At 37.3% G+C, this 15,004-nt stretch overlaps 1 protein-coding gene across 2 annotated transcripts in view; it reads right to left on the minus strand.

The window, feature by feature from the left end:
• Positions 1-12,340: 12,340 nt before the first annotated feature.
• ATP6V1A (ATPase H+ transporting V1 subunit A) overlaps positions 12,341-15,004 on the minus strand; it is a 56,937-nt gene continuing 54,273 nt past the window's right edge. For both annotated transcript variants that reach the window (XM_019652249.1, XM_019652250.1), the window contains one exon: positions 12,341-14,706. In XM_019652249.1, coding sequence (XP_019507794.1) covers positions 14,614-14,706 — 93 coding nt within the window. In that variant the 3' untranslated portion in view covers positions 12,341-14,613. The remainder of the gene's footprint in view (positions 14,707-15,004) is intronic.

The raw sequence follows: 15,004 nt of genomic DNA on the forward strand, positions 1-15,004 counted from the left end.
CCGCCGCGGTACCGCGCACGCGCGCCTCGCTACGGGGAGGGGGCGGCCAGGCACGCGCCCAGCGCCCACCGCAGGCGCCCCGCCCGCCCGCCCTCAGAGGGCCACCCGTGGTTCTGCTGGCGCGCCTTGCTCCCTCTGGCGGCAGTTGAGGAAACTCCTGCCTTTGGCTAACTTCTAAGAGTGTAATGTTACCTTGTTAGCTTGAGATCAATTATTACTAGGGATCAGGATGATTGACAAAAACACAGAAGTCTGATAACACATTCTGTTGACAAAACTGTTAGGGATACAGGAACTCTCATAGTGGGAGTGTAAAATAATATAGCACTTCGGCAATAGCACTTTGATAATAACTGTAAAAACTACAAAATATATATAATCTTGCAGCAATTCTACTTCTGGAATATTTCCTATAGATTTAATTGCACACATGCAAAATAATGTGCAAATTTATTCATTGGAAAATTGTTTGCATTAGCAAAAATTGGAAACAAATATTCTTCAATAAAGGCCTGGCTAAATAAACTATGTAAATTCATTCATTGGAATTATATGGGGTTGTTTTGTTTTGTTTTGTTTTGTTTTGTTTTGTTTTAAGAATAAGGAGTGAGAGGGCCGGCCAAGTGGCGCATTGGTTAAGAGTTGGCTTGGGACACCAGCTCTGAGCAGCAGGGCCCCGGTTCAGATCCCACATGAGGTCCAGTGACACTGTGCCCTCTACAGCTAAGATGGTGAACAACACCTCTACCTGGAGCTGGGCTGCCATGAGCAGCCTGCGATGGCATAGGCTGCAGTGGACTGCCATAAACTACTATGAGTGGCTGGCAGCCAGCATGAGCTGCCAAGAGCTGCCATGAGTGGCCATCCAGTGACCAGCGACCGATCTGCCTCACCTGGGAAAAGCGCAATGATAATACCAACATAGGCCAGTGAAGCGACGTTCTCCACATCTACACTGAAGAACAAAAGGACAGCAACTTGTCTGTCCCCCTTCCCCGATTCCCCAATGCTGTTCCCCTACCCCAATTCCCCAATAAAATCTTGAAAATAAATAAATAATAAATAAAAAAGAATAAGGAGTGAGATCAACAAAAATGGCAAGGTAGGGAACTCTGAAAGTCCGTACCTCAACAAAAACAGCAAATACGCTGGCAAAAAACTGTCAGGACCAACTTATTCAGAACTCTGGAATCTAATAAAAACTTATAACAATCTTAATTAAGCTTAATTAAGCTTAATTAATTAATTAAGAAAGCTTAATTAAGAAAAAAACAGCTGGGTCTCAGTAAAAGGGCTTTGTGACATTTTAATTAACCCTGGTAACATCCCCCAGTCCACAATAGCCTACATTCCTGGTACTGGTTTCTAGTATTGGAGGGAGCTGTACAGAACTTAGTCTCAAAGAATTGTGGTTGTTTGCTTTGACCTGCCTGGTGGCTCCTGAAGGACCAGCTCAAGGATCTCTCCTTATTTCACCTAATTCAGAACTCCCCCAGGGATGAGACAGCCATCTAAAGGGGGAGAGAGGCATTTGTTGAGAACATTTGAAGGGACATGTCTTAGTCACTGCCACTTGGGGTAAGGGAGAAGAGTTAAGGCAAAAAAGAAAAAAACCTGAAAAGCTTGGAAGGAAATGCTGGAGAATAAGACGCTTTAGGGAATAAAGTCTTGGAAAAGCTCCCATAAATTTCTGAGAAGCTAGGAAACTACACCTATACCAGAGTTGGGAGCATGCAGAGAAGAGACCTGAGAAGGCCCTAAGATCTCAGATTTGGCTGATCTTCCAGCTCTGATGAGCAGGAAGGGAGAGCTAAGGCAGAGATGTGAACTGCCTGCCTAGGTGTTGAAAGCATGACAACACACATGACCCATCTGCAGAGACTGGGAATATTTTATCTTCCATGTTTTTGTTTATTTGTTTGTTTTTTGGCTCCAGAAGTTTAAGGAAATCTCTGTCAAATCATGAGCTGATCACTAAGTTAACAGAACAGATTTGTGTGGCCACACATGACAAAGTACAAATTTTATAAAACGAGTTCACTTAAGAGGTATCTAGACTAATCAAATTCATTGAGAACAGAGTAGAATGATGGTTTCAAGGGTAGGGGGACACACAGAATGAGGAGCTACTGTTTAATGGGTATAGAGTTTCAGTTTGGAAAGATGAAAAAGTTCTAAAGGTATCGGATGGTAGGGATGGTTGTGCAACAATATGAATGCACTTAATGCCACTGAACTGTACACTTAAAATGGAAAAGATGGTAAATTTTATGTTATGTATGTTTTACCACAATAAAAAAAGTTCACAAAAGTCTAAACAAACAAACAACAAGTACCAGAACAAGCAGCCACGACAAACCCTGGGGATGGGGACAATCTGATTTCCAGAGTTGCCACACTATAATATTCAAAATGTCCTGTTTACAAAAAAAATATATTACAAGACTTGAAACAAGACAATATGGCCCATATACAGGGAAAAATTAATGGAAGCTGTCTCTAATGAAGTCCAGACATTGAACAGATAAAACTCTAAATCAACTATTATATATATATATATATATATATACTCAAAGAGCTCAAGGAAATCATGCACAAAAATGAGATCCATGAGAACACTGTCTCACCAAATAGAGAATATCAATAAAAAAATGATAAGAGGAGCCACATAGAAATTCTGGAGTTGAAAAATGCAACAACTGAAATTAAAAATTCACTAGAGAGGTTCAAAAGCAGATTTGAGCAGACAAACTTAAAGATAGTTCAATTGAGATTATCAAATCTAAGGAGCAGACATTTTTTAAAGTGTGAGGAAATAAAGAACAGAATCTAAGAGATCCGTGGAACACCATCAATTGTACCCACATACACATAATGAAGGTCCTAGAAGGAGAGAGAAAGGGACAGAAAGAATATCTGAAGAAATAATGGCAAAAAAAAAAGAAAAGAAAAGAAAAAAGGAAGGAAGGAAGGAAGGAAACAAGGAGGGAGGGAGGGAGGGAGAAAGGGAGGAAGGAAGGAAGAAAATTGTACTGTTATGGAAAGATCTACAAAATATGTTATTAAATAACAAAAGCAAAGTCAAAACTACATATAGCATCAAAAATGCATCCTACGAATCTAATCATGAGGAAACACCAGACAAATTCAAATTAAGGGACTCTACAAACTAATTGACTTGAATTCTTCAGAAATGTCAAGCTCATGAAAGCCATAAAAAGACTAAAGCATTTCCATATTAAAGGAGATGAAAGACATATGGCAACTAAATGCAATGTGTGATCTTGGATTGGATCCTGAACCAGAAAAAAAAAATGTGTGTGTGTGTGTGTGTGTGTGTGTGTGTGTGTGTGTTATAAAGAACATTATCAGGACAATTGGAACACTTTGACTCGTCTGCAGATTAGATTATAGAATGTATTCAATGCTGATGATATTGTTTTTGATAATTATGCTATGGCTAGTTATGAGAATGTCCTTGTTTTAGGAAATGTGTGGGAGTATATTTATTTACATTTAACTGATGTAGCTAGGGTTTAACTCACTCTCAAATGATTCAGAAAAAAAGTTATGTGCAGAGACAGAGAATCATAAAATAAATAAAGCAAACATGGAAATGTTAATAATTGGGGACTCTGAGTAAAGGGTATATAAGAAGCCTTTGTACTATTCTTGCAACTTTTCTTATTTCAAATAATTAAAAACTATTATAACCTGTCAAAAAATACAGTGAAATCAGCCTGCACAGGTGTGTGTTTTTCTGCAGTTGCACAAGTGCAAGCATAAAACAGGCAGAGTTGGATAGAGAAAAAGACGTATAAGAGAAAGGGGCAACGTTTCCTAGGAGAGTAGGATTAGATCCAGTGGACAAAATAACTTTAGAGATTCAAAAAAAAACTAAGGATACATGTGAAGTAGAAGCTAGTGTTGGGGTAAAAATAGAGAAGTGCAAGTCGAGAGAGTTCTTACGTCATTTGCTAAAGGTATTGGGTTTCTAGATTTAATTTCATTAAGTTGTGAATTATTTAAAACCACCTTGAGCCAATTTCTGAAATGGGATGCCTTATATTATCTAATGTAGCCGCACTACAACCTATGGTATTAAATAAATAAACATACCCAAATTTGACCTGCCATCTCTCACACCCCTCCCCTATTGCTGTTTTTAATGATATCTATTAACCTCACAATTTTAGCATTGCTATTTTGAGTAGAAATGCTTTACTTTTACAAATATATAAGCCAATGTTTTCTAATAAACTATTGATAGTGTAATTAAATTCAGAGGTTGTCAAACATGTTGAGACAATGTTTCCCCTTATATATACTCTTCCTGGAAATTAGACATATTTAGAAACTACTTAATTATTTTATTGAGTCTAACAGGCCACAGGAGTATCATTTTTTTAAAATCTCTAGTGAGATCATTTACAATTTAGCAGTTATAATTCATAGATAAGTGCTTTAATTCGACCTTCTAAAGCTAAGAATAGAAATTGTGCTCATTGTGATTAGAACCCAATACTAAAACTATATAAATTGTAAAATACCTAGTATTTTTTTTGTGTGTAGCTATTTTTGTTGGAAACAGAGAAGCGCATACAAATATCAAGTAGTATCTTGCGTTGGACCACACAGCAGTGCATTTGAAACAAAATACTCCTCTACATGATTCAGATCCTAAAACAGAACAGACATAGAAGATAAAGATGTGGGCTTGAATTCTCAATTCTCTGATAATTAAGGCTACAATTTAAACACCTTCTTTTAGGGAAAGATTCTCAGAAGATGCTTGTCTAACCATATTCAACATGGCTGGAAAAATCATAGCAGTTATTTCTTTCTACTCAATGAGAGTTTCTATGGAAGAGAAAATGGTACAGAGGGAGGAAATGGGAGGTAATGTGTTTAGTTCAGTTCCCTAGAAGTTGAGCCTGAGAAATTCCTTTTAAAAGGGGGTCCTTTTAAAAGTATTCAGTAAGCACTTTTTTTTTTTTTTTTTTTTTAGCTGAGCCATCCCGCCACCTGTTGGCAGCTCACGGCTACTCAGCTCGGGCTGACTCGAACCGCTGTTGCTCAGAGCTCAAACTCTTGAGCGAGCTCTTAACCAACTGAGCCACTCAGCCGGCCCAGTAAGCACTTATTTTTTAACAGGCACTATAACACCATCAGTCTGGCTTTTAACTTACGAGCAGGGTTGCTAAAATTTTGGTTTGAAGACTACCTTCATAATTTTGCCATATTTTATTGCCTGTAATTTTCTGCACTTAATATTTTTCTTTAAAAATGACTCACTTAAAAAATATTTACTAGTTTGGCCTCCTCTTGAAGCAAGTCCTTGAAATCTTGGATATGAAGTACTAAATGTTTGCCTCTATGCATTAAAATGTGTACTGTTCATCTGTCTCCCCCTGAAAACCATTGCATTGACACAGCTATACTGTGCAGAGCCCCCTTCAAGGAAAGACTTGTTGCCCCAATGCCAGGAGTGTAGTTAGCAGATACCCTCCAGCTGTCAGCTCCTTATAGGTCGGGTCTAAAAATGCCACCTCACCAGAGGTCACATCATCATAGGGCAGCCTGAACCTGGATTCCAAGAGGCAAGGCTAGTAAGATCTGGCCATTTCAGCCTGATGTATGTCAATTCTGATCAACAATATTTGCTCCAGAGCTTACCCACTGGAATGGCCACAGGTTTGTAAGGCTTGCTTTGTTTTTGTTTTTAATTAAAATTTATTGAGGTGACAATGGTTAGTAAAATTACATAGGTTTCAAGTGTACAATTCTGTAATACATCATCTATATATCACATTATGTGTTCACCACTCAGAGACAGTTCTCCTTCCATCACCATATATTTGACCCTGTTTACCCTCTTCTATCACCCTCCTCCCCACTTACCCTCTGGTAACCACTAAACTATTGCCTGTGTCTATGAGTTTCTGTTTCTTTGTCTTGTTCCTTTGTTGCTTTCAGTTTTATATCCCACATAGCAGTGAAATCATATAGTTCTCGACTTTTTCTGTCTGACTTATTTCACTTAGCATAATAATCTCAAGATCCATCCATTTTGTTGCTAATGGCACCATTTCATTTTTTCTTATGGTAGAGTAGTATTCCATTGTGTATATATACCATATCTTCTTTATCCAATCATCTATGAAAGGACAGTTTGGTTGTTTCCATGTCTTGCCACCGTAAATAAAGCTGCAATGAACATAGGAGCACATATATCTTTACAGATAAATGTTTTCAGATTTTTTGGGTATATACCCAGGAGAAGGATTGCTGGATCACATGGTAATTCTATTCTTAATTTTTTGAGGAACCTCCACACTGCCTTCCATAGTGGCTGCACCAATCTGCATTCCCACCCACAGTGCATGAGGGTTCTATTTTCTCCACAGCTTCTCCAATTCTTGTCTTGTTGATGACAGCCATTCTAACTGGTATGCGGTGGTATCTCATTGCGGTTTTTATTTGCATTTCTCTGATGATTAGTGATGTTGGGCATCTTTTCCTATGTCTATTGACCATCTGTATGTCCTCTTTGGAGAAATGTCGTTTCAGGTGTCTGCCCATTTTTTAGTTGGATTGTTTTTGTTGTTGTTGAGTTGTATGAATTCCTTATATATTTTGGATATTAGCCCCTTATCAGAGGCATTGTTTGCAAATATTTTCTCCAATTCAGTTGTTTGTCTCTTTGTTTTATTGATGGTTTCTTTTGCTGTGCAGAGGCTTTTGAGGTTGATATAGTCCCATTCACTTATTTTAGGTTTCACTTCCCTTGCCTGTGAGGTCAAATTCATAAAATCCTCTTTGAACTCAAGATCCATAAGTTTAGTACCTATGTTTTCTTCTATGCAGCTTATTGTTTCAGGTCTTTTATTTAGGTCTTTGATCCATTTTGAGTTAATTTATGGTAATAGCAGTCTAGTTTTTGTTTTTTTTTGTTTTTGCATGTGGCTTTCCATTCTCTTAGCACCATTCATTGAAGAGGCTTTCTTTTCTTCATTGTATGTTTTTGGTTCCTTTGATGAAAATTATCTGTCCGTATTTATGTGGGTTTATTTCTGTGGGTTTTCAATTTTATTCCATTGGTCTGTGTGTCTGTTTTTCTGCCAATACCATGCTGTTTTGCTTATTGCTGCTCTTTAGTACAAGCTGAAGTCAGGGAGTATGATACTATGATACTTCTGGTATTATTCTTTCTTCTTAGGATTGCTTTGGCTATTTGGGGTCTTTTGTGGTTCCATAGAAATCTGATGATATTTTGTTCAGTAAAGTTGCCGGCTACAAAATCAACGTACAAAAATCCATTCCATTCCTATATACTAACAATGAAATCTCAGAAAAAGAAATAAAAAAAAAACCAAAACAATTCCTTTTGCAATTGCAAGAAAAAGAATAAAATACCTAGGAATAAACTAAACCAAGGATGTGAATGACCTATACACTGAAAACTATGACATTTTTAAAAGAAATTGAAGAAGACATAAAAAAATGGAAAGACATTCCATGTTCATGGATTGGAAGAATCAACACAGATAAAATGGCCATATTACCCAAAGCAATATACAGATTTAATGCAATCCTCATCAAAATCCCAATGGCATTTTTTTGCTTTGTATTTTGATTTCCTCCATGCCCAACCCTGCTTCGCCCCTTTCCTTTCTCAAGTTGTTGATTCCAAGTGAGCAACTTGTACCTCCATCTCAGCATCTTTTTCCGAAGAACTCAAACCTTTAGCAAGCACCATGCTTGAGAAGATGGTGTCCTAAATCATCTTTTGTTAGGACAAGTGTCAAAAGGTATTTATAGACTTTAAAATGCAATTTAAAAATAAAGGCCATGAATATTTTATACAAAGTATCCAAAACTCTTAGTGCAATTTTAAGTCATCTAGTAAATGCTAGATGTACTAGCTTTTGGGAAGTTGTAACAATTCAAGAGCAATTCAGATGGTTGAAAATCAAACTAAAAAATTGTTTTAATGGATTGCAGAAAAAGGAATTTTGAATCCCAGGACAAATGCTGTTTTTTAAAAATGGAACTAAATTATATTCTTTTATAATTATATTCACAAGCTAAGCCTGTGTATGACAAAATTCAAGTATGTCACAGAATTTTGATTCCTTTTTGAAATCCCTTGCATATAAAGAAAAGGGCAGAAGAGAAACTGCCGGTCCATTCAGTAAATACCTGAAACTACTATAACAGAACCCTGTTTGAAGTCCTTAGGTGTTAACAATTATTACTGCTCAAATTTCATGATTTAGGAAAACTCAGTCCTACTGCCAGACTATTCTGAGTCTCAGTCAAAAGACACGTGAACCAGCAGAGCACTGTTTAAGGTCAGTAACAAGGGATATTTCTTGAAGGATAAACGGTTCAGGAAAATCTTATAATACTAAGATTGTGGTAAAACTAGTGAACATTCAGAGAATACTTATTTGTCTCCTGTGTTACTTTTCCTAAGCATTGAAGAAAGATGCTTGCTTCCCAAAACTTGCCCCATGTAAGAATTACCTGGGATGTTTGTTAAATTGACTCCTATACCCTTCCCTCTAGAACAGATTCTAATTGAGTTGATTTCGTGCAGGCCTGGGGACCTATATCATTAATACAGTCCCATGTTGGGGCTGGCTGAGTGGCTCAGTTGGTTAAGAGCTCGCTCAAGAGTTTGAGCTCTGAGCAACAGCAGTTCAAGTCCCGGCCCAAGCTGAGCAGCTGCTGAGCTGCCAACAGGTGGCAAGATGGCTCAGCTAAAAAAAAAAAAAAAAAAATACAGTCCCATGTTTCTTAAATTCAGATAAGTTTGGAAAACAGCTAATTAAGACATGTATAATTATTCATAACATCAAAACTTCTTTTAGCATTCATCCACTGCTGCTTGAGGATTGTCATATATATTCATGAACCCCTGAAACATATTTGTATGCAAGTGGCTATAGCACTGTTAATGAGCCAACAGCATTCTATGACTGTGTGGTCTGCTTAGCTTCACTCTGTTCCAAGTATCAGCTATTCTCCAAATCCTGGTCAGCTGTCTGACAAAGTAAGTGATTGGTTGCAAAGAGAACTGAGAGTTCCTGAACTGAAAAATTCAAATCTACCGCTCCTGTTAGAAAAGCACAAGTTTAAAAGTCAAACAAGACAAGATTTATTAGGTAAAATTTAAAAACATTTAAAAACCATCATTACTCAATTCTTAGTGCACTAATACTTTAAATAAATAGAAATCCCTTAAGTGTGATTTTTTTTTAGAAAATTATTGCTAAAGTATGACATACATAGAGAAAAATGCTTGAATCATGTTGTTTTACAAAATGAACACACCCATGTAAGCAGGACCCACACTGAACATCAGAACATTACCAACATCCCAGAAGTCCCCCATATGCCACCTTCCTGTCTTAGCATCCCTTTCCCCGCCATGTGTAACTGCTATCCTGACTTCAAACATCATATATTAGTTTTGATTTTAAATTCTATGTAAATAGAGGGCCAGCTGAATGGCTTAGTTGGTTAAGAGTTGACTTAAGAGCCCGAGCTCTGAGCAACAGGGCCGCTGGTTCGATTCCTACATGGGCCAGTGACCCTGCGCCCTAAGCTGAGCTGCTGCTGAGCTGCCAACAGATGGCAGGATGGCTCAGCTGGTGTAACAACAAGACTGCCTGTTCGATGGTGGGCTATGCCCATCTGCAACTAAGGCTGAACTCCGCACCTTGGGCCGGGCAGCTGCCCAGATGGCTCAGTGGATAGAGCGTGTGCTCTTAATAACAAGACTGCTGGTTCGACTCCCGCATGGGATGGTGTCTACGCCCACCCACAACTAAGATTGAACACAGCACCTTGAGCTTAGAGGCCACGAGCTGCCAACGGGAAGCCAGATGGCGACTGGCACCCTCCACAACAAAGACTGAAGAACAACAACTTGGCCGGTCCCCTTTCCCAATTTTCCAACATTGTTCCCCTCCCCCAATTCCCCAATAAAATCTTAAAAAAAAAATTCTACGTAAATGGAATCATGCACTGTGTATTGTTTGGCTTCTTTAACTAAACGTTAGGTTTGTGAGATTCATGCATGTTGTTACATTAAGTCTCATTTCTACACAGTATTTTGTACAACTTCCTCTCCCATTCTTCTACACTATCATTAGGCAGTTCCCAGTTTGGGGCTAATACACATAGTGCTGCTAGGAACATCTTTTGGTGAATATACTAGGGATGCCAAAAAAAAATGTATATGCATGATTTGTATTCATCTTTTGTTATGGGTATATATTGAGCATTACAATTTTAATAGTTTTTTTCTTTCTTAAAATGTATATACATTTTTCTGGCACCCTCTGTATTTATGCATTTCTGTTGTGTGTAGACCTAGGAATCAAGTTCCTACATCCTTAGGTATTCCTAATTCAGCTTTTTAGATACTACCAGAATAGTTCTCCCAAGTGGTTGTAGAAATTTACACTCCCATCAAAAGTGTATGACAGTTCTGATTGCTTCACATCCTTACAACACTTGGTATTCTCAGTCCTTTCCATTTTGGTCCTTCTAGTGGGTATAAAATGGTATCACATTGTAATTTTAATTTGCTGAGCACCTTATTCTATGTTAATTGGTCCTTTTGTTAGGTGCCTGTTCAAGTCTTGACCCATTTATCTACTAAGAGCAGTCTTTTTTTTTTTTTTTGACTTGAAGTTCTTTATATATTCTGGATGGAAGTCCTTTGTAAGATATTTATTATTGTTCATATTCTTGTTCCTCCCCAGTTTCAAGACTTCTACATAATTTTGGTAAAAACAGTTATCTATTCTAGACTCACCTTCCTAAGCTCTGGTTCAAACTCTAACAGTTTCTCAGTCACATTTTCCTCTTAAAATGAGTCATCACACTGCCCATACCTTGTCTGGCCAGTCTTTTCTCCCTATTTTTCTTCTGGTTACTTTACCTACCTCATATTTATTCAACCCAACTTCTTGGTTCTGAGTGAAAAGTACATACATAAGGAAAAGAAATACAGCCCAATTTAGTGCAGACTAGAAACCAGGAGGCCTGTATTCTGTTACTAGGTAGCTGTGTGACATTAGGCAAATCAGTTAACCTCTCTGGACTTCAATTTTCTCTTCTGTATTAATAAGGGGATTGGAATAAATTATCAAAATCCCTGTTAATCTAAGAAGCTGCTTTACTTTCGGGATCATTAAACCCCGTATCAACCTATTTATAACCATAATTGGTACATTATTTGCTCTGTAAAATAAAAAACAAAAACAATCTTCTCTTCTATCTGCATGCATGTGGTGGGCATTGACTCTCCCAATCTTTGTGGGAACAGCCTTCAATGGGTGATTGACAGGAGCTGGCTGTCAATGACTGATGAAAATACTCTAGTTCCCTTGCATCCCAGGTGGGATAACCGCAGTACAAATTCCTCACTTCGTCCCAGAACTCCATAGCAGGGTTGTACTCAATAGTCCAAAGTGTTGACTTGCTTGATAATGAACAGTTTTATTGGCTTCCTTCAATTGTCTCAATTCTCTTTTCCCCTACTGGTGTTTCCTAGGATCGTCTCCCAAATAAACTGCCTGTGCTCAAATACTTGTCTCAAATCAACTTCTGGGGGACTCAAATGAAGAGGAAGCCCTTAGAACAATTTCAGTGGCATTTCATCACATCCCACTTGGGAAAGTTGGTTCCCTTCTTTGTGCTCTTGTATGGCAGCAATACATTAAAACTAATAACCTGAAGATATTGGGATATTACCAAATGGACTAAAAATTACCCACGAATTTTTAAATATTTCTCTCCATAAACTTGGTATTCAGTAGTAATAAAGAGTGTGTATTCCACACTGCTTCTTTACTCAGAAATTGCTAAATACACGTAAGGAAATAAAATATGTTCCAAGTAACATTTTGCTATGTTGAATCTTAAATAATTTGGCTTGGAAAATCATGAGTTACAAAGCTTTAGTTCATTTACCAAAAACAGAAATGAGTATCACTGATCTCCTTTAATTTATAAGTGTATTTTTACAAACCATTTGCTGCTTCAATTTAAAGTAATATCCAGAATGGTATAGAATTCTAGATACTACACTTCCAAATCATAGTGTATATGATAATAAGACTTTTTACAGTCTATATTGAAGGCCCCAATTCAATTTCACGATCTTAAGTAACAATTTATAAAGAAAGCGAGAAATAAAAAATTTGAAAGTCATACCAAAAACATTAAGTCAAACTCAAGGTGGCATGTTTCTAGCAGATCTTCACACACACACACACACACACACACACACACACACACACACACACACAAAGAGAAAAAATTAATTTAAATCCACTTTTTATTCTTTCATAGATTTTTAACAATTATACACAACTTTTAACATAAAGAAATCTCAAGGATAAGGAGGCAATATATATGACCTCTTCTATTCATTCCTCGGGATGGAAGGAAATTCCCAAAGGGTACAATGTGAGACTTAACACTGGAAAAATACATACGAAACTTGTTTAACTGGCTCCACGTAGGACCAGGCACAGCACAATAAATATAGAACTGCATCATCTTTTTAAAAGATTGTTGTGATTTTAACACATTCTTACTAAAGAAATATGATCGGTGACCAATATGAAATTCTACAGGTGAAGGGACACTTAACAATGAATATCTGAGCACAGTTTCTCTAGCATCTTCATGCCCATATATCAACATTCTTAAAAAGGAGTAAGAATGTATGTTGCAAATTCAGAATGACAAAAAACAAACTTGGTCAAGCTTTTTCTTCATCTTATTGTTCATTACCATCACGATCCTAGTTTGCTGGTAAGTTTAAGGTAGAAATAGAAAGTTTTTGAAATCCTTTTAATTTCCACTGGTCTTAGGGCCTCTGGGTAGGAGGCCACATTGGAAGCAAACTGATTAAGCAGCACCATTAAGTCCACATCTCAACAAATCACTGCAAAGTTTTTATCTTCCAGTATTCTGAAAGGTTACAAAAAGGTATATGGACGAATACCCCTCCTGAATAGTAGGCTACTGTAAGAACATGGAATCTGCAAGGATTTAAACAAACTGTAGCTGAATTCTCTACTGATTGTATCTTAACAAACCAAAAGAAATACATTACCTAAAAATTTAAATAAGATATTGAGGCATAAAATAAATACTTTATTTATGCTATTACATTTGGGTATTTGAGACTGTCGGACATGCCCTTTCCTCTTCCCAAAGAGGAAGCGATGGTGCCAGCACTATTGGTCAGAAAGTTAATGGGAAACTATCGCTTGCAGAGCTTTTCTGCAGTGTGCCTTACTGTACAGACATAGAAACTATTATTTTAAAACAGACTCTTAAAAGAAAGGATGAAATGATCTTTTTTTCATATGGCCCAGATTCTGCTATCAGCAGATACAAGAATTAATTTCATCTCTATTAAATCGAATGGAAACTATTATTCTGCTATGGCTACCGAACTCTGAGAACTCTTCTGAGCCAATGAATCAAAACCCACATGAAAGAATTATTTTCTATAATTGGTAAACTGGTTGTCCAAAAATTCAATAAGCAAACAAACATGCAAACATGTGACACATGTCATTATCTTGTAAAAACAATGCCACTTTGGCCCCAAGAATCACTACAGCCCAGCTGGACCTTACGTGCCAAACAGCCTTTAACCACTGCTGAGTATCCTCTCTGTGACATTTTACTTCCCATCACACTGCGACATGATCCTTAGAAGCTTAGGCTTCTAAGATGTTTGAGTTAAGAAAATGGGAGTGATGTGGATCAAGTTCTTGGTGATTGTTCTAAATTTAATTTTAAAAATAATTTCCTAGTAATGCAGTAGAATAGTCCTTGATACTGAATTTTTCCTAGTGAAACAAAATAAGCTGTATAACAAGATGATGTTGATCTAAATTTGACTGTCTGGCTCCTTTTTTTACTTTTTTAGAGGGTACTGATTCATCTATTGTGCTGAGACCCCACAAATGCCTGTTTGAAAAACAATATAGTTCCCAACAGTTTCCCATAAATATTCCTGATTTATACTGGGGAAGCAATGCATAATTGGAACGTTAATCATCTTTTTTAAAAAAGCAAGTATTTCCTGCAAAGCAGTTACTTAGTAAAATGCTAAGCTGCAAATAACCTTGACATGTAGATAAAGTGATCAAGTTATTTCACGAAGTACCTGTCAAAATGTATAGAAACCTGCCTTTCATTCCAAATCCACTGCAAAGAGAGTACATGCAGTAGTCCTGTTTGCAATTTAATGGCGACGAGGAAAGGCAAACCTAGGACAAGGAGGGATGTCACTCTACATACAGGTTTACAGTAGTGTAGCCATTATATATCATATTTACTACATTCACCATCTGGGAGAAAGTATCAGGGAGGCTTTTCAAACACTGGAACAAAGGAATGTTTGTTTTATATAAGACCTACCAAATAAACAGGGAAACAAATGATAACACACATAGGCACTAGTCTCAAAGCTGCACAATAAAGAAGCAAACGGTCTGAGATGAGAAATTTTGGAAAATACACAAACACGAGAGCTTGCTGAGGAAAAGGAGGAAAGAAATCACAGTTCTAATCTTCAAGGCTACGGAATGCATTCTGCATATCTTCAAGAAGTTGTGCATAGTCGGCCTTGATCTTCGCCTCACCATCTTTCACTGGATCCTGAAAAAAGACAGTACATAATCCAATTTACCTTCGGAAAATAATTTTCAGAACATGTAGTAAGTTACTTCCAAAAGAATGACAGTTCACTTAAAAGTTAGTATTATGTAACAGGATATTTAAAAGAAGTAAAGAGCAGGTCATTTCTGATGAGCATGGGGTTAGAAGTTAACATTAACAGGCAGGTGAGGTAAGGTAATTGCTGCTCAGCAATGATTTTGGCACTAAACTGCCCGGCAGTTAAGACATAAGGGGAAATAAATCAGCATTCATTGCAGACATGACATACTATAATTTT

This window comes from Hipposideros armiger, unplaced genomic scaffold (genome assembly GCF_001890085.2).
Source record: "Hipposideros armiger isolate ML-2016 unplaced genomic scaffold, ASM189008v1 scaffold_176, whole genome shotgun sequence".
NCBI lineage: Eukaryota > Metazoa > Chordata > Mammalia > Chiroptera > Hipposideridae > Hipposideros > Hipposideros armiger.